This window comes from Scardinius erythrophthalmus (genome assembly GCF_964197995.2).
Source record: "Scardinius erythrophthalmus genome assembly, chromosome: 5".
Taxonomy (NCBI): domain Eukaryota; kingdom Metazoa; phylum Chordata; class Actinopteri; order Cypriniformes; family Leuciscidae; genus Scardinius; species Scardinius erythrophthalmus.
Genome location: NC_138225.1, coordinates 16,395,770 through 16,420,591, shown reverse-complemented (window position 1 = coordinate 16,420,591; position 24,822 = coordinate 16,395,770). Strand labels below are relative to the sequence as shown.

Below are 24,822 nucleotides of genomic sequence, written 5' to 3'. Positions count from 1 at the left end.
GACAAAGGAGTTGCACAAATATGCTTTAACCTTAAAACCAGGGAGATCTATCAACTCATTTAATGCTTCTATCTTTAGACCTCTGTCTTCTCTCAAAAATAATGACTAACAGTGAAGTGGCCCGACCAACAGTCCAGTTAGAGGAGAACAATGCACTTATGTGAAATAACATCACAATTTAGACGTTCTTGAGCTATTCTGTTTGACAGCAGTATGTCATAAAAGTAGACAAATGCAGTGGAATAAAAAGAAGAGAATACACAAGCTTTTCACAACAAGCATGAATACATAGTGCTACGCTTTCTTAAGCCTTTGTAGTGCCAAAAATGTTTACCTTTACTTTGATTGGTTTTTAAACGCCATATGGCTGCATCCGTCTTTGGATCATTCATTTATTCCTGTAGGTCTGCTGTGAATCTGCAGCTCTGTAAAATATAATACAGTTCATAAGGTGAGTGCCAGAATGATTTTTAATTCTGTTTATGATAAAATTATTGCATGTTGATTTCACAAAAGACGCGCACTTTAACCTATCAATTCCACTTCACAGGTTACATGATTTTCTTTTTGCAACACTCAGCCCTTTCCTGAATAGCCAGGAAAAGCTTTTTGTTCAACAACAGTGCTGTCACTCCAGGACAGTGCTTTACAATCTCCAATGGACTGGTCTAGTTTTATTGTCATGCTTGCTTTTTGTCATTACATCACAATTATGAGTTTGTTCATATAGGGGAAATGGAAAATAAAAAAGGGGGAAGGAAATGTAGGTCAGTGGTGATGTGCTCTGGGCAGTTAGTCTCTGCCTTTCCCTGGATGGGTCTGCAGCTCAGTCTCTGTCTCCACCTCCCCCCATAAACACACAGGCAGTGGGCAATTTCACACTCTCCTATAGTTATGTGCTGTTTAAACTGATGGCTCGTAGATTAACCAAAATGAAAAAGTGATTTAACATTTAGTTATTTGTACATCAGCCAGATTTATAGAAATATGAAGCCATATAATGCAATAAAAAAAAATAATAATACAAAAAAATGTATATATTATTTTTTATTTGCACCATAGAGAAAACTCTTTTTCTTTTTTTTTTTACAGACTACTGCTCTTGTCTGATTTGGCACCTTACATTACACTGAAAAAAAGAAAAGAAAAATCTTACTGCACATTAATCAAGCATCTTACTGAGCTATCTTTGCTGATCAGGTGAACTTCTTAAAGAAAACATCAGTGGGTCATTATGATATGTATAGTAGCTATATAATCTGGTTGCATAGCTTCTGTTTTCTATTATACACTGTATTGGAGGGCCAAATGTCCATCATTAAGACACCATATATTAAAAAGTCTAAAAAGACATTAGTTGTCTTCTTTTTTTTTTTTAAATGACAGAATATACAAAGTAGCCAATGTTTTGTGTGTAGGAGGGGGATATTATGTATTTTAAGGTTTGCTCTCTCTAGCAGGCAACATTTCTGAATTATAAAATATACATTTCACAATAACTAGTGTTTAGGCTACATAGCTACTGTCATAAAGTTTGTTTGAAACTTAAATACATAAAGAAACTAAAAAAACATGCACATATTTTGACTCCGTTATGCCCAACACAATTCATGTGTCATATTCAGACTAGGCCTACAAGTAGTAATGGCTATTTATACTATTATTACTAACAGTAAAAGCAATCCGTGAAAAGGTAAAACAAAAAAGGATAATAACATGATAGGTAGAATAAGTTTTTTTTTACATGTTTTCTGTTGACTTCAAAGCGTTGCTGTAAAACGAACTCGCGTACGCGCAGACCGCACAGTGTCCGTATCTGCTCCATGCCTCTGAAGACGCTAGAAAGTGGGCGGAGCGAAAAGTGTCAGCCCAATCCGGGCTGCCTTCAGCCTGCTGTGCGCTCTCCCCTGCGCTCACGGAGGCAGTGAAAACCTCCGTTGGGTATATGCGCTCGCAGATGTCATGTGAAAACCCGCATGCTGGCCTTACCGCACAACTGAAGAGTCCGAGCACCGCTTCACTCACTTCTGGAATGGTTTTGCACAGTAGTCTCCCACTTTGACGAGACCAAACTTCACCACCGAGGATTTTGTTTTTTTACTCTGGTTTATGTTTGTTTCTTCATGACTGAAACGTTCGGGATCGAGTCGCCACCACTATGCGAGGTAGGAATGCAACTGTTTGTGACAGCTCATTTGAATAATGAAGTATAAGGGTGTCTTTTTAGTCTCATCCCAGAGACCATATCCTTCCTGGTTCTGTCTGTTTCATAAAGTCATACTGAAGTAAAGTGATTGATATGCGATATATGATACAGAACTCTGCCAGATTAATGTGCACATGAATAAAAAATAAAATTAAAAATACGTGTTTTTGGTCAGTTGTATTTTATATTCAGGCGCTCGTAAGACATCCGAAGATAAATGAACCGCACATCACTCCCAGTCTCGTGTTTATGGAGTGCACGCGACTTCCTCAGACAGTTCATCTGAGACAACTTCACTCCAACTTTCCTTGAGAGTGGAAATTTATTTATGAGCCTATAAAGGCTTCGCACTGAAAATGTACAGTTATGTATTTTACTCTGATCCTTGGGCTTTGTGTTTAATTTATATGCATGTGAGAAATTGTTGCAGGTTATCACATTTGGGAAACAGTTGTATCAAAACTTATTCGTGGTATTTTTTGTAAATGTTAAGGCAGACGGTCAGACCATCACTGTGTGGGTAAAGTGGAGTTAGTGTCGTGCGATCTACTGACCCATTTCCGTCAGTCAGGCGCCGCTGCGCGCTGAAAGCGTCGAAGTGCAGTAGCAACGTCCGCGCGAGCAGAGTTCACACACGCGTGGGGCAGCGCGCGCTTTGCCCATCCCACGCGCTCTTTTCGGACTTATTGCAGTTACACCTGAATGGATGAACGCAAAAGAGTTTATTGACCTTTTGTTGAGAAACCCGGCAGATATGAATCAATAATAAAGTACAAAAATAACAGAAGAATATGTCTTGTAAATTTTAATTCAAAGTCAGAGCACTTCCCTTATTTGACGTAGTCTATTTTATGCTTTAAAGTGTTACCATGCTCTGCCATTTGATATAATAGGCGTTTAAATTCCTATTTTAGATTATGGATTATATTTTGAAATAGATATAATCCTTTTCTAAACATTTAAAGATCTAGGCTATAGAATATTTACAGTTCGTAGCCAGGTCTTTATCGTTGAACTGATAAATATAGGCCTATTCAGATTATTACAAAAAGAAATGCAGATGTTGAACTAGAAACCTAATTAAAATACAGATTAAAAGATTTTGCTCATAGGCAACTTATTGATTTAAATGCATTTATTTGTATTGTAACCAATCTTCTGCTGTTATTTCGTTATTCGATTTTAGTTTCATAGTAAAATATAAAAACAAATACAGCACACAACGCACGCGCATGACATTAGCCTACACGAATCAACATATCCTGGATTCTTTCCAATAGGCCGCGTCTTCACTTACAAGTAGCTATAAAATCTGCAAATTTTCAGCTTTTCTCTCTCTCTCTCTCTCTCGTTTATTCGTTGCAAAGAGGAAAAAAGTTTAGTGCGCGTGCCCTGGGAAACACCAAAAACTCAGTTTTTTTCCCCATCTCTGTGTCACAAGTTCACAACCTATACACGCCCCCAGAGCACCTCTCTGCTTCTCTCTTTCTGAGCCCGAGAGGACCGTGTCAGAAAGAATCACATCAGTATCTGGGGCCTCTCACGGAGCCCGGCTCTCCGACATTGACATCAGACATAGCGCGGGCTTCACGATTTTAAAATAACAATTAAACTACTTCGCTGTGAGGTAACCTTCTTACAAACGAAATCTACTTACAAACTTATAAAATGTCCAATTATTGTTTTGTTCCTGGCATGGGCAGTGTGTTCAGAAATACGAACCAGCATATATAGGTTTTAGACCAGATTGCGCTCTACTTGTCTTTTCAATGTCAGTGTCAGGACGGAAATAATTGCTATTTGTTTTAATCAGTGATGGTCATTAATCAATTAAAACTTTTTTTAAATTACCGTTTGTATTTCTGCCTTACATTTTGTGTGGCTCAATTGCCCGAAAGAGAAACATTTTAGTCAATATAATGAGAAAAAATAAAACTGCGTACATCTTTCACTGATTGTTGATATACAGGTAGTAAAAGTGACACATAGTTATTAATTATTTCTAGTTAATGGTGGGTGTTGTAAAACACTGAATCCGTATGTTGTTTATAATTAATGTATCAGTCTGCTGATTCCATCTTTGAGCTGATTATGGACGTGCACAACTTTAGGCAGCAAGCTTTTTCTTAAAGGGCCAGTTCAATCAAAAAAAAAAAAAAAAAAAAAGAGTAAATAAAAAAACTCACCTTCATGCTGTTCCAAACCTAAATAACTTTTTTTTTTTTTGGTGCTACACAAAAGATATTATGAAAGTCTTAGTCACCATTCTTTTTTTTTTTTGCTTAATATCTCCATTATTTTACCTAACTTCTCTTTTCATTGAATAAATAAAGTCATATGGTATATGCTAAGATGGAATTTTCCTTTTTGGGTAAAAGTTTTAAGTGTTTGGGAACAGCTATGATTTGATTTATATTAAATGAATCTTAAAAAATCTATTTTGTTTCATACTTACAGATTTTTGGTCAATATTAAATATTAATTGTACAAAAATAGTTTTTATAAGAGGTAGAAAATGATTAAGTACTAAAACTGTCTTTATGGTAACACATCATTAGTGTACTTGTTTGTTGTTTTTGAAGGTGTCATTGTGTACACAGATGTGCCCTATTGGTCAAAACATTCATGAGTTTCCTTCATTGATCAGAGATGAACTTGCAGTGTCTTCCAATGCATATATCTGATAGACTGTGGTACCCAATCTAGTAACTCTAGATCTACATCCGCTCCAAACCTTGTCTTCTCCATTACAGTGTGCAGAGCTGCTTCAGGGCTGGTGTTAGTTTTCCCACAACTCTGTCACACGCAGATCACATTAAAACTGCGTTTGCACACACACATACACAGCACAAGAAGTTTGAATTTTTTGACCCGCATTTTGGTCGGTTGTCTTTAAAGCACAGAAACATATCTGGCCTCTGTTTACTTCATATCTGACTGTGATTTTCACAAATGAAAATCATAGTTGCGTTGCCTTGTTGCTTTGTCCATGCTCATTTCAGTGCTTGCGGCTCCCCTGAAACTCTGAGCCACAGACACAAAGAGAGACAGTTACGCATGAACTGCTAATGCCAATAGCTTTTAGCATCACATTGGCTTCCAGAGTGAGAGGCCATCTCTCCATCGACCTGCTTGACGTTGCGTGGCTCAGCTTGCGAAAGAGTAGGATCAATATGCATGGCCCACTCAACCATAAGCTTTATTCATACTATAAACTAACATAAATCATGTGTATAGATATTATAGCTGTGTGAAGTGAAGGATCCAGTCGACAGATATTTTGTCCCATGAACATACTGTATTTGTTTGTGTATATATATATATATAGCTTACCAACGTGTTGTTTTTTTGTTCCTTTTAAATGTGTTTTTCATATTGCAGTTTGGAGGCAGATCAATAAGCACAGCACTGTTTGTTTGACTGACAACATACACATGACATTATTACAAACATGGATTACGATTTCAAACTGTTCCAAGTCTCTAACCAGGCAGTAGGCCAACATTATAAGTAAAACTATCAATAACCAGCTGTTACCACTACATCCAATCAAATCTTAAAATATATCTGACTGTGAAACTGCAAGAGAGGATCTGTGACCAGGGGAGCCGCTAGAAACTTTGGGCTCTATGAAAGAATATGAGGTTGGCCCCCTACCGCACCCATTCCATTAATAAAATCGATCTCTGGGGGCCCCAAAAGTGCGTGGGCCCTTAGAATCGTCCAGATTTTCTCCCCCTTAGCGGCGACATGGGTCTGTCTTATCTTTCAGTTTAACGCCCAGGTTGATATAGGTACTAATATGATCTGGTCAATTGTTTATAGTAGCTGCTAGTCTTTGCTTGGTTCACTAATGGCTTGCTCTTACGTAACCTGAGAAAGATTACACAAAGAAAACCAAGATATGTAATCCCTAAAAGTGAGGCAGAAACAGAGTTGCACAGCCAGCACGAAACTAATCCATTCAGTATGCATTCTTTTTTCGATCTATTTTTTTCTCATTTTTATCTGCGTTTACACTTTAAATAACAAAGTTCTGGATGCAACGTAAATGTATTCTGCATACTGAGATCAGAGGTGAACTTTACTTTCTAGGTGACTAAATAACACCAACCAGATAGCTTCTTGACATCTATTTCCAAGTGTGACCATGTCAGCTTTTGTCCCCCGTAGTGTTTTTGTGAACACATCTTGGTATCGACTAGACTAGAGTGTGTCATATGTTGGCAGAGCCCTTGTTTGAGATTGTTGAGTTTGCATGAGAGAAGCTCTGAGAGAGACTGAATTGTAAGGCTAAACATGTCCATTTAATGGTTTCAATTTGCCCTCCCTGCAGTACTTCTGCATGTTTTCTCTGCTTTGCTGCGTTTCGGTTTTATTAGTTCTCTTCGACTGGTCTCACCCTTCACTAGGTGTTCATTCATTCAGTAATGTGTGCTTTGGATAGTGACACCTGGGGCTTTTGATATGGTGCAGAAGGGGACCTGACACCACTGGGACCGTTCCTCTACATAACAGTGATGTTGCATTCTGAGCTTACGATATTGGGGGGGGGGGGGGGGGGGTAGGGGGGTTATCCCAAAGTCAGTTCAGCGTGATATATATTGTCCAGAAAGTAACTTTCCGCTATAAGGCTTACTGTTCTACCTCTGGCACGGAGGAAGGAGAACATTTGTCTTTTGCTTTAGAAAGAATTAAAACACATAGTTATGTAACACAGAAATCGGATCTAGATTGAAGCTCTCTCTCTCTCTCCCTCCTAAAGTCTATAGGTTTGTGTGCCCAATGCTCACTCCCACTTCTTTCACTTTCCGTTGCATCAGAAAATTAGTTTGCATAGACTTGTTTGGTCATAGACAGACATGTCCATGGAGAGGTCGATAGAAAAGAGACCACTGCAAATGCTTAAATCATTATAAATTATATTATCAGCATAGATTTGTGACAATTTGAATTTCTAAGTATTTTTAATACTTGCTGCAGTAAAAAAGCAAAAATTTGCTTTCTTAATTAACAACCTGTTAATGCAGAATCTTACATATTTCCTGCTCAATTAAAAAAAAAAAAACGTAATTCCATTTTTCATTTTCATTGGGGTCTCTTTTAAACTTTTAAACCTCCCTGTATATACATAGACATCTCCTTAGCTTAGATCCATTGTACCTTCAGCCCTCCTGTGTTGAAGACTCCTGACTGCATGCACATGCTTACACAGTGAACAGTTTGAACCAGATTTTTAAAGCATGCTAATGTGATTATATCTGTTTTAAGAAGCCTGTAGGAAAATTACATTAGGAACGGCATTGAGTGTAAAGAGGAAACATCGAACAAAAGGTGTGTAACAGAAGAACTGTTTGTGCGAGCTTTTGAAACAGAGGCCCTTAAAGAGATTTAGATGAAGAGCAGGAGTGATCTTAGAGAAAGCTTAAGACAGATAAGGATACTGAGATAGAGTGTTCAAGGGAGATGAACGAGGCAGAGAGAAAGAGAGACTGCGCTCTCAGGTGAAGAGAGGCCCTTAGATTGTGATCAATTTGCTTCTTACAGAGAGGGGCTCCTGGGGCCACTTTGGGGAAGGACCTTGTTACATGGAATTAAATTGTGGCCTAAGGCAAGCTATTACCATCCCGTCCTGAGAGGGAAGCTGTAAAGAGGCATGCAGAACACACACACTCTACGAGATACCAACATTTAGAGAACAGGCATTTTGATGATTATCAGGGCAATTTATAACTATAAATCTATATTTAGCTGCTGACAGCACCAGCCTTTTCCATAGCATGTAATGTGTTACAAAAATGCCATAAACCAATAACGTACATATATTTTAAAAAGGCAATAATCAGAGGCATGTCAGCTACGGGAGGCACTCAAGAATTACCAAGAGTTTTATCAAATATTAATATTCTAATTTGAGAGAGAATATTACTTTGCATTATTTTCTATTTTCAACACTATTGTTGATCATATTAAAACTTTTTTGAATATAACACCTGTTACTTTAAAGAATGCCACATTAAGGTTTTTTTCACAGTGTATTGTTTCTGATTCATTAAATTAAATAGCTCCTTATCTAAAGTCATCTCTTCTGCATTACAGTACATCCATATACTTCCTTTTACCAATCATGTAGGATTATGTAATTCTGAAGAGAGAGGACACTGTCCAAACACCCAGATATGACACGGCTATGCTACCCTTAGGCTGAGTGACTTACTAACCCACTTTAACAGTTTACACACACACACAACCCATTGGGCCACGGTGACATACCTCACTCTATGAAGCTTCTGCATATACTTGGCTTTCAACAAGAAACAACCTATAAATGGTTATCAAAAACATGTAATAAGATGTAATAAGCTCATTATGCCTACCTATTCAGGTTATTATAGTTAATTAAAACTGAAACTAAAACCATAAAAACATCTCCATGAATTGAAATAAAATAAACGTTAACTGAAACAAAACAACTTGAAAACACTTATTCATTTCAGCTTTGCACATGCAGACAGACAGACAGACAGACACACACACACACACACACACACACACACACACACACACACACACACACACACACACACACACACACAAAAGTGTCTAAAAGGAAAGTTCAAAGGTTGAAGAGAGTTTGTGTTAGTGGAGGCCGGGCAGGTCATAAAGGTCAGACTAATGGAGCACCAGTCAAGTCCTTTTGTGGCTGGCTAGTAAACGGTTACACTCACATGATCAGAACTGACTTCCATGCAGTTTCTTGATTCTGTTTCTTTTTTCTGAGTTCCAGCAATTCAGTTTTGTGAAATTTTCTGAGATAAAAGCTGTTCACACCGACAGCGATAAAATCACGGGTGGTCACAGAGTTAGACTATATACTATTAGACTGTTTGCTAGTACTATAGGTGTACTTTCTTGACTGCTGTATCTCACTGTATTTGTATGTGCTTTTCACCTCTTAGGAAGACACAACAGGTGAATAGAGTAACAACAAAATAATATTGAAATATGAGATATTGCTATGAAACTTTGCCAAGTTATTGCACCGCTATAATTTTTTGATAACAAATTGCCCCAAAACATGTTAATACAAAATATTAGACAAAGTATTTTAAAAAGCTGGGATTTTTATACATATATATATATATATAATATTGGAGAACCTGTGCGCAAAGTTGTTTAGTGGAAGCTGAGATGTCAAAATGCTTTTTATGTACTAGCACTACTAATTCATACATACACAGATGTTTACGTACACATAAATTCAATAGCATTTTATTTCATAAATATTTGAGTGAAAAAAAGTATTGCGGTTGCCACACAAATATTAAGCAGAATAACTATTTTTAACATTGATAAGAAGTCAGCCAAGTCAGCATATTAGAATCATATGTGATGCTGAATTTTATAACTGTAATTGTATTTCACTGTATTATTAATCAAACACATGCAGCCCCAGTGAGCATAAGATACTTCTTTCAGTAGAGTAGTTTTACTGGTATCATAATACTTTCTGTAACTAACTGCAATAATGAAATTCAGTATTGTAGCATACACTGACTGGTTAAACACGCAGAGTATGTAGTATATACAGTAGTTCTGTAGGTTCAGATATATGTTGTTTTATATGGTTCAGATGTTGGATGCATGCCAGCGTGTCCCCTTCTGTAGCCTCACTGAGGCGGCCAATCACATCTCAGATCAAAGATGCCTGAGTCTGGCACAGCTGATGACAAGCCAATGGGGAAATGCCTGCAGCCTCATCAACAGATACTTATCAGAGAAATAATCCCAGCAAACTCTGTCACACACTGTGGCGGAGCAAGATGATTTGGAAATGTTGCACATACAGTAGAGAGCACTTTCTAACTGTCTTGCTCTTTCATTCACACGTGTATGAAGATGCAAAGACAGCCAATGTAGTGGGGTCACTATAATTTTTGTATAATTGAGATACTATTATAGTTTTTTATTAATATTTTGAATAAGTTTTTAATCTTAAAGGGATACTTCACCGATTAGCATTAAGCTTTGTATCAGTAGAAACCCAGTAGTATTTTCGAATGACCGTGCTTCCATCCCTCATGTCCCCCTGAGACGAGAGATTTCTCCATTGTGTGTCTGAAAAAAAATCTTCATTTTGCATCATCTGAGGCTTTTTTGGCCAGAGGCTAGAGACTACAGCCAGTAGTAGGAGCTAGTTCTGTATGTTTTCAACCCGCCCATAGGGGGTGGGATCTCACGAAAAAACGGCGTCTTTTCAGTTTCAAGTCAACTAGTAGCCTAGTTGTATAATTTCTTCAGATACTGCCCTCTGGAACCGGTAGACGTGGCTTGGGAGTGGCCTTGTAGGGCAGAAGCAAGTGCATTCTGGGAGTTGTTGTCTTTCATCCACATGAGCCAAAAATACATTTTCTGGCTTTTCTCGGTCTAGAACATAAATTACCCAATTTACATACACATTCATCTTTCCAGCGGTGAAATATCCCTTTAATATTAAAGTTGTTTTGTCATTTTTAATTATGTTTAAATATGTAAATAAAGTTTTTATTAATTTTTATTTCAGGTTTAGTTATTTTAGTATATCAAGTTAAATGAAATGAGAAATATTGCTTTGGCACATGGGTGTAGTTTGCAGGGGTAAAAATATACCACGATTAATGGAAACATAATTATTAATCAGATATATGCATTGCCCATTCAGAGCTTTTATAAGAGTTAAGTTCCCCTCTGAGCTGAACAGACCAAACACAATATGACTGAAGCCCGATTTATTTACATGAGTGGAGCGTGAATCACTGTATCATGTGCGTACGTTCAACAGCGCGCTCCAAAAGCGTGATAAGATTTGTGCGAGCTTCTCCTATCGCGACCCATTTGAATTCTATTGAGAATTTACAACTTTAAAACGCCATGGAGAAAGTCAAACGTAATCTGAAACAGCTACATAAACTAAAAACTGATGAAAAGAGGAGAAAACATCATAACAACATAAACAATTTCAACATAAGAAAATGTTAAGTAAAGTTAGTTTGACTTCCCATGGCACTTTGAAGTAGAAATTTATGTCAAACTGATACTGTCCCAGGTGCTTAAATAATATAAAATACATTATATATCCTATGTAAACAAGTGTTCTAATTGTTTACCAGGCTATTAGCTTTTTGCAGTTATGTTATCAACCAACTTTGCATGTGTGAATGGTACCAAAAAAGACCATTTTGCAATAAATAAACAAATAAATAAACAAACAAACAAATATCATGAGGGAGCATGCCCTGGGATCCTGCTAACACAGGTCTCTTCTATTTTTTATGGCTTTAGTTTCGGTTAACTATAATAATGAATGGAGGTACGGGTATTATTACCCATAATGAAACCGTCTTTGTTTGACATAACATAAATGAAGGTGTCAGAGGGCCATCTGAAGCTGAGAGCTCAGTGATAAAGTTAGCCTGTACTATCAAACAAAGATATACACAGCAGACTAAAAAGATCTACAGTGCAAGCAAGTGCACTGATTGCTTCACCAAAATGGCCTGAAATGTACCGCAAAAATGAACTTAATTAGTATATGTTAGCATATAGCCATATACATTCATTTGAATAAATGTCAACATGTTAAATAGATGTACTGGGACTGAAAAAGTAGCAGAATAACAGGGCAGTTTGCTAATCAAGGAGATGCAGAGCAATTGCATTCTGATGGAATATTAAACAATCCTGGGTTTCACAACAATATACGCTAATTATTAGCTCATTTACATGATTTACAATTGCTAAGGATTTCATGTCAAGGATTACATCAATGAGCCACGAGACTGCCCGGAAGATTAGTTATGCTGTAGGGGTTTCATCCGGATGGATTGGGAAGTTTGGCTTGTTAGGCTGCATGTACAGAAGCTGATCTCTTGCAAACTTGAAGACTTTATAAGTGATATTTAAGTAATGATATTGCAGGAGGTCAGATACATATATCTGAATATTTTAAAGCACTGGGTGGAATATCTCTTCTATTTCCCTGTGGAATTGTCCTAATTATTTTCTTAGCAATACACAGTGGGATCAATGTTAGAATCAGAATGCTAATGTTGCTGACAGTGAAAGCTGTTTAGTATCTAAGTGCCCAGGGCCTTCATCTCAGAGTCCTTCCCTGAAGGAAATGATGTAAAACATGGATGAACACCACATGCTGTCACAGGCTGCCCCTCTGCAACCACTTCCCCCAAGGCCTCTGTCAATCTGGACAATGTACCACCTAATGGTGACAAGCTGCCGTTACAGCTACCCTCTCACCCCAGCTCACCCCTAAACCTTCAAAAACACATGCACATTTGTCTGCGATGGACAATCTCAGGCATTCTGAGTATGATTGCGTCCTCTAATATTTGTCTGTATTAAAGAGACGTGGATTGTTGACATGCTCACAAGTGTGAGAGCTGAAGATAATCTCCCACCTACACGATGTATTAGTATCACTGTTTAGCATATCCCAAAAAGGCTTTGGAATATCATTGGGCCAGATGCCAAATGACAAAACAACATCTTATCATATGCATACAGGCAAGATTTACAACAAAGACTTCAAATGGCCTTCCATCTGCAGGCTAAAATTAAAAGACGGTGAGATTATCAGCAAATTCACCTGAAGGAATGCTGCAAACAAGGTTTGCGGATATCATTTGAGGCAACTGATAAATAAGATCATCATCTCATCAAACTAATACACAAAATAGTATAACACGCACAAGCAGAAATCAGAAGGAAGCTGTTGGAACAATACTGTTAAGTTACATCTCTATCACTTTATCATTTTCAAGACACAGCACAAGTGATGGTATCATTTAAATTTTGAATTACAAAATGATTGCATTGTTGGCTTGGTACACATCTGTCACCCAGACAGCTGGTATCGACAGCAAATATTTATCAGTGTTCTCCAGCGTGTACGGGTGTGTATGCGTGATGATAAATTAAGTTGCAGGGGTACTCATATCCACTTTAATGAAGCTAATTAAAGAACTATTTAGAGAGAGAGGGAACTACTCTTGGGACAGAAAAGAGCTTCATATCATTAGGAATCAATTATACAATCCGGTGTGTGTGTGTGTCTCTCTTTTTTCACTCACACACAAATGGAAATAGTTCGCTTAAAATTACGAAAATACCCTACTGTTGTTACAAACCTATATGACTTACTTGCTTCTGTTAGACATATCCAGTAAAAAAGTAAATATTAAAGAACATCTTGGCCACTCTTCTCCATATACACTCTTAAAAATAAAGGTTCCAAAAGAACCTTTTTTTTTTTTTTGCAGTGATGCCATTAAAAGAACCATTTGTGGTTGCCAAAAGAACCTTTCCATTCTTATTGTGAAGAACATTTTAAATGAATGGAAAGGTTCCATGGATATTAAAGGTTCTGTAACACTTTAGTTTAAGTGTTCTCCCTATTACTATAGTTGCTTATTAGCATGCATATTACTAGGATATTGCCTGTTTATTAGTACTTATTAAGCAGCTTTATTCTGCATGACCATATTCTACATCCCTTAATCCTACCAAATACCTAAACTTAACAACTACCTTACTATTAATACGCAGTAATTAGGGGGTTATTGAGGCAAAAGTCATAGTTGATATAGGTAGTTAGTGAGAAATTATTTATAATTTAAAGTGTGACCAAAGGTTCTTTATGGAACCATCAATGCCAATAAATAACCGTTTTTAAGAGTGTAATGAGTGAATAAGTTTGTTAAGCTCCACAATGGCAAAAAAAAAAAAAAATCACCAACATATCATAAAAGTTCTTTAAATGATTTATATATTACATTTCAAGCCATTTCAAGCCAAAAGGATTATAAGAACAGGAGACTGAATAAAGACTAATTTCGCTTTAACTTTTTAATCACACAATCGTTATTGGATGGCTTTGAAAGACTAGCACACAAGTCATATGAATTTGTTTATGGTATTTTTATGTTACAGCCTGTCAATATTTGCTTTCATATATATGAGGGGTGAGTAAACAATGACAGAACATTCATTTTTTAGATTATTGATGCAATATACACACAAAACATTTTCTCCTTATGAATCTTTTAGTTCCCACTCAGTAACTTGAGTGTGCTAAGCTGCTGTCGCTGACTGTGAGACTAGCATGTGTGCGGTATTCGGCAGCTCCTGTCTGTCCTCGGCTAAGCCTGCAGGGCTGAGCTCCTCTTAACCATGGAATCGCCAGCGCTGCACTCCCTCTCTTACGTAACCCTCTGATAGGCCTAACCCTTATGCGTAACCGCGGACAGGTGCAAGGAGCCTAGCAGCCTACAAGAACAACCACAAGCTTAGTTTTTCTTTTTCTTTCAATAATAGCGTCGTTTATGAATATATAACGTGTGTACACTAATTCTGATTCCTTGGTTCAGCACTGATGTATTTTGACAGATGCAAAATGCACACATCTTGGTGTAGTTAAATAGAAAATGAATTTGCAAATCTGCAATGGTTTTAGCAACACTAAGATGTTTAAAGAATTTGTTTAAACATTTAAAGAGGTAGTTAAATCCTGCGCTAACATCCCTCTAGGTTTTTCTATTTACATATTTCATCTCGTCCTTTTAGGTTTTTAATCCTTTAAGGAAGTAAAATCTGTATAGGTACCACAATGACAAATGTGCAGCATTGCTGTATTGGTAGGGATGGCGATGACATCATGTCCTGTTGGAATGTCATGGTGGTGTGGATGATTGCTCTGACAGGCAGACTATACAGGCCTCCTACCCATAAACCCAGGGAGGCTGTGGTCGTCCTGGCAACAGTGACACAGACACGGACGTCTCCTTATTTCATATGACAGGTCTACACACACGGGCCCTGTGGCCATTCTCACACAAACAGACTCATCCAATATATTCATTCAGACCAAAACACTGTCATATGCAACACACAAAATGTTCAAACACACATTAACTGAATATTTCTCAACTTTCATCTGAAAATCATTCGTTTAGCTAGCATGTAGATCCAAATTTTCACTTGATAATAGTAACTAAACTAACAGAACATCAACACGCGCAGCATGGCATATTTTATCGGTGGTCAATATTGCCATGGCCTAGCGATCCAGTGCCCTGCTTTTAACGGGCTATAAATAACTTGATGTCTGTCGTGCGCAGTTTAAAATTAAACGAGTGTTTTATAACACCGTTTTGTGTCTGATTGCGTTCACAACAGGTTCAAGTCTCTGTGCTTGTTTGACCCAGTTTGGCTCTGGCACTGGTCAAAGTGGGTCATGAGAGGAACCGGTCCAGTGTTCTGAGTCTGGGGCCAATCACACAGAACTCACAGTCCTCGTTACCACACACAAAGCCTGAAGATTTAAGTACCAGGGCATAAAACATCATGCTGTATTGCAATGACCTTAAAAGCAAGGACAGGGTGTGCTACTTTTTCTTTTTGAAAAACTATTTCCACATGTTTTAATGTGAACCACAGTCCCTGCAGATGATAGTATTAGCGCCTCAAGATAAAATGCAGTGATAACTGAGTAAATGATCTATCTGAAGAGCCCTCAAAGTGTACATAACTCATTCTGTAATGGAGTAAAATTAAAACACTCAGGAGCATTCATAAGTTACTATTAAGCAGAATTGTTTCGGTTTTGATGCAAAGCAGGTCTAGATCTATTTATCTATCAGTGAGTAAAAATAGTAAAAGGTAATAAAACAATTTGCCAAAAAAAGGCTTTATTTGAATATTTCTTTACCTTAGGTCTTTGGCTGCATAATTAATCAAAAATGAAATGTTTGATAAAAATAGCTTAGTTTTGTAATATTACTATTGTACTGTAAAATAAAATAAAATATTAGATATAAATATAAAAATTAAAGATTAGATGTTTAATATAAAAGACATTAATCAATTAAAATGTATTTAAAAATTTCAATTATATTTACTTAGTTTTTAACATTTGTTTTAATAATTTGCATCCATCAGCATTAACCTATCCCAGAAGAACACTGAAATGTTCCTCCAAGTATTTTTTTTCCTTGTAAAAAATCTAGCTAAAAATCTGCTTAAATTTTCATACAGAGGGGTAAACTCAAGGTGACATTGCCATGGAAACGACCTTGTGTGTGCTTCCTGCAGCTGAGGGTCATTGGGGGCAAACACCCACCCCCATAACCACCAAACCCACAGACACTATGGCTTAAAACTTGTGGGCTTGACTGAGACAGGAAGAGCTACTACAGTCCAGACTAGTTAACGTGTATGTGTGTGTTAATCCCATTACATTGCTCACAGTGTGTATGTACCTTTACAGCAAACATAAACTTTTCGTATATGAAATAAATTTTGCACAAAAGTACATATTCAGTCATGAAACGTATATATTATTCACAGTATGAATACAAGATACAAACTGGCTAACATGCAATACATAGACTAGTCAGTCTCTCTGAGTTATATTCTCACAGTCAGATTAGCAGCGCACACACACACACACACACACACACACATAACTAGATATGCACTCACACTTCCAAACCTCTGAGCTTCATACTGCGGTCTCAAGTCAGGTGTGTGTTTCCATCAACAGTGCTTCTGTCTAACAATGAAGACAGATGTTGTAGGTAAGACAACATTTCAGGTTTAAAAAGATCTTAGTTTGTTTTGCAGTTTAATTCGTTCACTTCACGTTTAAGCAAGTACAGTAACATTTAATTTAGCACTTCTATCTAAAGCAACTTGCTACTCTTAATAATGATTTTGGCAGGTAACAAAAATAGCCTTTGTGTTTTGTGTATTTAGTAACTTTTTGATTTCCAAAAACAATATCTTATTGTTTCATTTTGTTTTATGTATTGTCTTATTCTTTAATTCAGTGTCCTGTAAACTGTGATGCAGAGACGGAACTAAACAACTCGCAAGTGAGGAAGAAATGTAATAATTTTGATCTAGAATCATAGCTCAGATGCATCTTTTCTATGCTGAATTGATTTAATCTAAAGCAAAAATGTGTGTACTAATACTAATACTGCAGTTAAATCTTAGCTCAAACTACTTATTATTGACATTATTAGTATTGTGATAATTTTTGGTGAGTTATATTAATGCATGCAGTGATGGATCTGGCATGGAACTCGCATTGTAGAGGTCTCTACTTCTAAACCGTATCAGAATATCAGAGACTGCTGTTGCAATGTATGTGTTTCATTTAGCTAGGTGCTTATACTAATTGGGAGTTCATAAAGGGGGAAAATATATATAGATATGTGTATATATTATAATGCAAATGTACAAGAATAAAGTGACCTATAAGAGTGGAAGAGAAATATAACATTTGTTCTTTTTTGTAAATTTTCATTATAGGCAGATGTGAATTTGCTTTTGAGTGCAAGAAAGATTAATTGAGAATTGTTGCATCAGATAAGCCAGTTGAGAGCAGGGGAACAAGCATGTGTAGAAATAATTTAGGATTAGATTGGGTGGCTAATCTCTTTATTGTGAATGTGCCGTCTCAGCAGGGAGATGGGTTTCTCTCTCTGTGTTCCTCTCCCTTGTTCTTTCTCTCTCTTAAAGGTTTTCTGTCTCCTTTTATCTTTTCTTTTACATTTCCTAGTCACACGTGCAAGCGATGGAAAGGTTGGAGCTGAGCCTCACGGCCATGTATTTGTATTCGTTTCCTCATTAAACAACTTGCCATGTTCTGATTACGTAATTCACTGTAGCTTGCTCCAGCCTTTTCCTTGTACATGTGCAAGGTGTTTCATAAAGGCAATCTTTCAAACACTATGCTTAAAATGGATAATAGAAGAAGAGGTGACAAAAGCACAACTGAGAATCCATTCTGGTTTACTGGTGAACCTGAGAGAACACTAGACTTTGAATGGCCTCTCATGTTTTTCTTTCTGTCTTTCAAGAACCGCAGATTACAAAATGTCAAAGTGTCTTGACAAAAATGTAAAAGGCACATCCCTGTCCACTTTAAAAGTGATCACTCTTAGAATGATGGTGGTCAAGAGAGGAACCCTGATGTACAGTCTTTATCACGGGAACAAAGGCATATAGTTATGTAACTGCATTTTTTTTTTGTTCATTTTTGTCTGTTTTTTAGCCCAAATTGAAGTCATACCATGCAAAATCTGTGGAGACAAGTCATCAGGCATCCACTATGGAGTCATCACATGTGAAGGCTGTAAGGTCAGTGAAAGATATGCCTTTTCTTCTGTCCATTTGTTAGTCATCCATGTGATTCAGCCATCCATGGACTTTTCCAAATGGTCCTACACTGCAAACATATACATTAATCAGTCAATAAGTCAGTTCAGTGTTGAATTGATTTAAATCAGTTCAGTAACAGTGTCGATGTTGCAAATCATCAAAAAAAAAAGAATATACATTTGCAGTGTAATCATTCCTGACACTCTTTTTGTTTTAGACAGTGTAGATATGATTTTTCTGCATGTAACGTATCTAAATCTACTGTTGTTGTTGTGCCCTCTGTAGGGTTTCTTTAGGCGCAGTCAACAGAACAACGCCTCCTACTCCTGTCCCCGTCAGCGCAACTGCCTAATTGACCGAACAAACCGCAACCGCTGCCAGCACTGTCGGCTCCAAAAGTGCCTGGCTTTGGGCATGTCCCGGGATGGTGAGAGATTTCACATCAGGGTTCCTACACATTTTCCATTTAAAAATTCCATACTTTTCCAGACTCTAATTTTCCAAACCTCTCTGATTTTTCAGATAATATTTAACATAAATGATTCATACAGCATAATTTTCTGCATTATATTTGGGATAGTAGTTATGTTTTTTTTTTTTTTTTTCATGTTTTCTCAAAGGGATAACATGCACTTGATAACTGCGATAACATCAGAATAAACCTAAAACGCTTTATAACCTGCATATATTCACCTCTGACACATTGGTTTGATACTGTTAACGTGGTTTGATGTTGCACGATCACCAAAAAACAAAGTGCAGTCTGAATTAAATGATAGTTTGCTCCTTTATCTGTTGCAATTGAGCAAACAATATTTTAGTGAAGTTCAAAAGAGACTTGCTTATGGTAAAGAAAACAGTTTTGCATAATTCTCAGTTTTGCATGATCTCTAAACTTTTACATGAAAACACTTATTTTTATAGAAATTCTTTATTTTATATTTTACAAAAAAACTAAACAGGGGCAATAGTCTTGAAACACAATTACTTTTCCATACTCTGCTTTTCCATACTTCTCCATCCTGGAAATTCCATACTTTTCCGAACTGCATAGGAACCTTGTAACATTCTAAAAAAAAAAACATACTAATAATCTGCTTGTCGACAATCTGGATTGATCTTATTGATAGCTTTAAAACCTGCACTAATCTAATTAGTTTTCTTTCACCTTCCCCCATCAGCTGTTAAGTTTGGCCGCATGTCCAAGAAACAGAGAGACTCCTTGTACGCAGAGGTTCAAAAACACCAGCAGAGGCTGCAGGAGCAGCGGCAGCAGCAGACGGGCGAAGCGGAGGCCCTCGCTCGTGTTTACTCCTCCAGTCTCACCAACGGCCTCAGCACCCTCAACCATGAAATTGGAGGGACATACGCCAATGGTCACATTATAGACATGCCCAAGGGTCAGACGAACGGCGCTCCTGGAGGTTACTATGGCATGGACTCCACACAGGCCAGCCCGGATCAGTCTGGACTGGACATGACTGGAATGAAGCAGATCAAGCAGGAACCCATATATGATCTCACCCCTGTTCCCAACCTTTTCACCTACGGCTCCTATCAAGATAGCCAGCTAGCACCTGGAGTGTCTATGGGGGAATTAGGTACGACTAGTAGTAAAGCCAGTTGGAAATTTGTCCCTCAGAGTTGCATGGTTCATGGGTGTATGACAATTTCTAGCAAACACATTTACCTTGGTTGCATTAAATCGTGATCTAATATTTGATTTTCCTTACATTGCACTGTATTTAAAACTCAACTGCAGTCATTCCCATCTACTTTTCTCTTTACCAGACCGAATTGCACAGAACATCATAAAGTCCCACCTGGAGACGTGTCAGTACACAGCAGAAGAGCTTCAGCAGCTAGCCTGGCAGACGCACTCCTATGAAGAGGTCAAGATGTACCAAAGCAAGGTGCGAGGTCACTCTCTCAATGAGCAAATACCTCAGTTTACATACTAAATACTTCCGCTGTCCCCACATCCCCCTCACAACGCCTAGTTCTCAGTCGTACATTCATTTACATGCTTTTACACCTGCAGACTCTCTCATCTCTCACCCTTTCAGTCCTCTTTGCTCGTACTTCGTTCCCTCTTCATAGTCAGATTGCACGCTTGAGATCAGAGTTCATTAGAGTATCTCAGCCCCCTAGAGCTGATCCTATCCAGCTTTCGCACTGATATGGAGAAAAAGAGAAAGCAAGAGAGCTAACGGATTTAGCTAACGAACACTCAAAGCACAATAGGGGAGGGTGCCAGACGCACTACAAGCCCTCTTCATTTCCCTGTGTCAAATGGATTATGGGTAATTACCGAGAAGCCCTTTGAAATAGTGCCTATGAAGATTCGCTATACAGGGAGAGAATTGCAGAGCTCACAAAAGCAATTTGCTGATATCACATTTTCAGTATTCTGTGTGCTCTGTAAGGATGTTTCATAAATGGGAAACTACAGATTCTGCCTTTTTTGTTGATTTTTCATGATGAGCACTGAAAATTTCAATCATTACTTTTAAAAACTAAATTAAAGAGTAAAAGTGAACTCTACTTGTTTAATTTAGCTTTTATAAAGAAGAGTGCAGAAAATTCTACATGAATTTTTTTTCACCTCACCAATCGGAAGAGTGGAGAAAAGACTGCAGAAAAATCTGCTTTGCCATCACGGGAATAAATTACATTTAAAGTATATTTAAATAAAAAAGAGATGTTTTAAATTGCAATAATATTTCAAAATATTACTGTTTTCACTGTATTTTTGATCCTTGGTGAGCATAAGAGTCTACTTTAAAATTAGCAATTACTGCAATTATTAACAGAGAAAAAAAGTTTCCCAGAAGCATGTAATAATTTCTCCTGAACAAAACAGATGACAAGCTTACCTATGAGGCCTATGTGTGTGTGTTTCAGACACGGGACGTGTTGTGGCAGCAGTGTGCTATGCAGATAACTCATGCCATTCAGTATGTAGTCGAGTTTGCTAAGCGCATCACTGGCTTCATGGAGCTTTGCCAGAACGACCAGATATTGCTGCTGAAATCAGGTAAAGAACAGACCATCATATATAGGCTACTCTATTACACACTGATTAAGACTGTAGTACTGTAAATACTGATTTTGTGATTCAAATTGGCCTGCTTAACACTTTTCTCTCAAACTCAGGTTGTCTGGAGGTAGTGCTGGTCAGAATGTGCCGGGCATTCAACCCTCTCAACAACATGGTTCTGTTTGAGGGGAAATATGGAGGCATGCAGATATTTAAAGCTCTAGGTACAACTATTTCCCATGCTCAATCATTTACGGCATTACAAAATATAAACGCTATAAATCTAGTTTAACATCATGTCAATAAAACCTGTATTAATTGTAAATTATTAGTGATAATTTAAGCATGGATTCTAACATACTTCATACCTCCTGCAGGTTGTGACGACCTGGTCAGTGCAGTATTTGACTTTGCCAAGAGTTTGTGTTCACTGCAGTTAACGGAAGAGGAGATCGCCCTTTTTTCTGCTGCGGTGCTCATTTCTACAGGTCAGAGCTGACTACAAAACTGACAAGTATCTTAGTTGGAACATAAAGATGTGTTCATTGAGTATTAATGTGGTCAAATCAACATTCAGTACTTACCCTAACCCTGACCTACATATCATAGCACACACACTATATTTATATATAATTATCTTGCGCTTCTAGACCGGCCTTGGTTAATGGAGCCCAGGAAAGTGCAGAAGCTACAAGAGAAAATCTACTTTGCCCTGCAGCACATCATGCAAAAGAACCATCTGGACGAGGACGCCCTGGCCAAGGTAGGACATCTCAAGTGACCATGACACAGTTCAGACAGGAACTGATCACGACTTCAATAGATGCAGTTTTATCATGTTTAGGCATGTGGCTTATTCCACTGTACCCGTCTTTGTTTTCGCAGCTGATTAGCCGGATCCCTACGCTGTCGGCTCTGTGCACTCTCCACACGGAGGAGCTTCAGGCCTTCCAGCAGCTCCACCCAGAGACCGTTAACATGCTCTTTCCTCCTCTCTATAAGGAGCTCTTCAATCCTGACGCCGCTGGCGTCATGCCCAAATGACCGGACACGTTTACCCACACTTCTACGTCTTTCATTTAACAATCGACAGGCTGTCCCTCCCTGGAAGGTGTTGCAGAAGATGAACACCGTGTCGCAGCATCCACAGCTTTTGGAGCCACCACAACAACAACAAACTCTAGGAATGTTCTGCACTTCAAAAATACAACTCAATTTCACCGGTACAGTCATAAGAATGTATATATGCGGCAGCAGCAAAAGGCGCCTTCAGTTTGACAAGAAATGTACAGACTTTAGGACAATTTAAGCTGTCTTTAAATTGGGTAAGTTAATTTGTTTAATTTGATTTCTCTTTTTTATATAAAATATTGTTATATTGAAATGAGAAGGTGGGGAGTGCATTCAAAAATGATAATGTAGTCATTTCTTTAGTACAAAGCGGTATTCCAGTATTAAATTTTGTTCTGTTAATATTTTAGTCATAATTTAAAAACAATGGTGGCCTGAAAGGCCCGTACCTTGTCAATGTAATTTTTCGTATTTGTTTTGTAGTTTTACCTGTACATACTATGTGAAATTGAAACTGGTATAAGGTTAACGGGGGACTAACTTTGTTTGGTCACGTTTAAAAGCCTTGTCTGGGCTATGTAGATATGTATAAACAGCACCACATTAATCCTACCACTAAGGATTTTTGAAGTGGAAAAATAATTGATAATGATTATTTTCCATACGAAAATATAGAGATATATATTTTACAAAAATTGTATGGCCGATTACCATCTTGTCAGTCATAGCTGCAATAACAGTTTCCGTAACTGCTGAAAAACAATCCAGTCAAATGTGACATTATGGGAAGCCCTCAGAACTACTTCAAATCTATAATCCCGTTTGCTCTTAATGCCTCAAAATGCTGTTCTTACTGCCAAAAATAAAACAGCACTAGTGTATGTGAAGCTGCAGCCCTCTGTCTGTGAAGGCATAAATAGCTAGTACAAAATAAGCTCTATCATTTACTGCCACTGATATGAAGCGTACTGAACTTTTTTTCTGCTGCCTTTATAGTAGATTCTCTGATTTGAGCAATAATTTCTAATCGTGCCCAGGTCAGACTGGGTCTGTGGTATTCTTAACCATATGCTAATTGTAAAGTACTCATCCTTATTTTGAACATCAATTTATTTACATATTCATTAGATAAAATATTTTCTGTGTTTGGCAATACTTAATTTAAGGTGAATATCTGAAGACATCTAAACATTATTTTAAAAAATTCAAAGATAACAATCATGGGATTTAAGCAATCATTTGGAGCATTGTCCAATTCAAAGACATTCTTTAAGGAATTCCATTGGAATTTTTAATCATAATTTGGAACTAATCCTATTTTATCATAATCAAATTCAAATTTTCATGTTTTATTTATTTATGTACTTATTTAATTTATTTTGGGGGGAGAAAATTGCTTAATTGTGAATAAAAAAGGAATATAATTCTGATTAGGTGATTGTCTTGGAATTTAACGGGTTAAGAATCCATTTTAGGAAAGCAGATTTAAATATGACAGCATTAACAGTCATTCTTAAGCACAGAGATGTTTCAATACACTGAGCATCCTTAAACTGCTGTAATCCACGGTTAAAATACTTTGTAAAAGCTTAATGCAAGTGGTAATAATGACAATCATCTTTGAGTACTCATATTGCAGTATAGAACCACGAATGCAGCTACTGTAGGAAGATTGGTAGTTCAATTGGAGGAATTCTGAAAGGGCAGTTTGGGTTTGGACCCTTTTGGTCCAAACATAAATCTCATAAAGTACCATCTCTTACCACCAGGTGGAGATACTAAGAGTGCTTTTCCCCTTCTCTTGGCATGTACAGGATGTAAAGCCATATGTCAGTTTCTAAAGGAAAAAAAAAACATAAATACACAAACTAGGACATTCGGTTACACCGATCAGTGAATTTTTTGTACATCTTGATGCATTTATATTGTGAAATGCACTTGAAAGCACTTAACTACTGTATGAAGGATTAATAACTACAGATACATGGTATTAAATAGGCTACATGCACAAATGTTGTCTGCTGAGAAGCAATCATACTACCTGTTCAAGTCCTCTTACTGAACCAAACGCTCTCAGCCCAACTTCAAGGGAATGTTTCCAATTCCTTCATTGTTAGTGTCCTGTTCAAGACAATCATTTCTGGGTGCATTTTTTCTTGGCACCCATCTCAGGGACTTCTCTTTTAATGTTTTCAATAGAAAGAGAGTACTATTTTAAAAGAAATATGGACATTTTTAGGGAATTAAATACAATCACAGTGGTTTCTTCACATACAAAACCTAC

The 24,822-nt window shown here is 37.4% G+C and overlaps 1 protein-coding gene across 1 annotated transcript; it reads left to right on the top strand.

The window, feature by feature from the left end:
- Positions 1-1,823: 1,823 nt before the first annotated feature.
- On the top strand, positions 1,824-24,574 carry rorb (RAR-related orphan receptor B; the record flags this gene model as incomplete). The annotated part of the gene is given in 12 exon segments (XM_081364740.1): positions 1,824-1,924; positions 2,086-2,128; positions 2,132-2,165; positions 18,321-18,406; positions 18,713-18,854; positions 19,609-20,028; positions 20,219-20,340; positions 21,332-21,464; positions 21,584-21,691; positions 21,845-21,955; positions 22,118-22,230; positions 22,353-24,574. Coding segments are annotated over 12 exon segments (1,572 nt in total). The 3' UTR covers positions 22,512-24,574.
- Between the last annotated feature and the right edge of the window lie 248 nt (positions 24,575-24,822).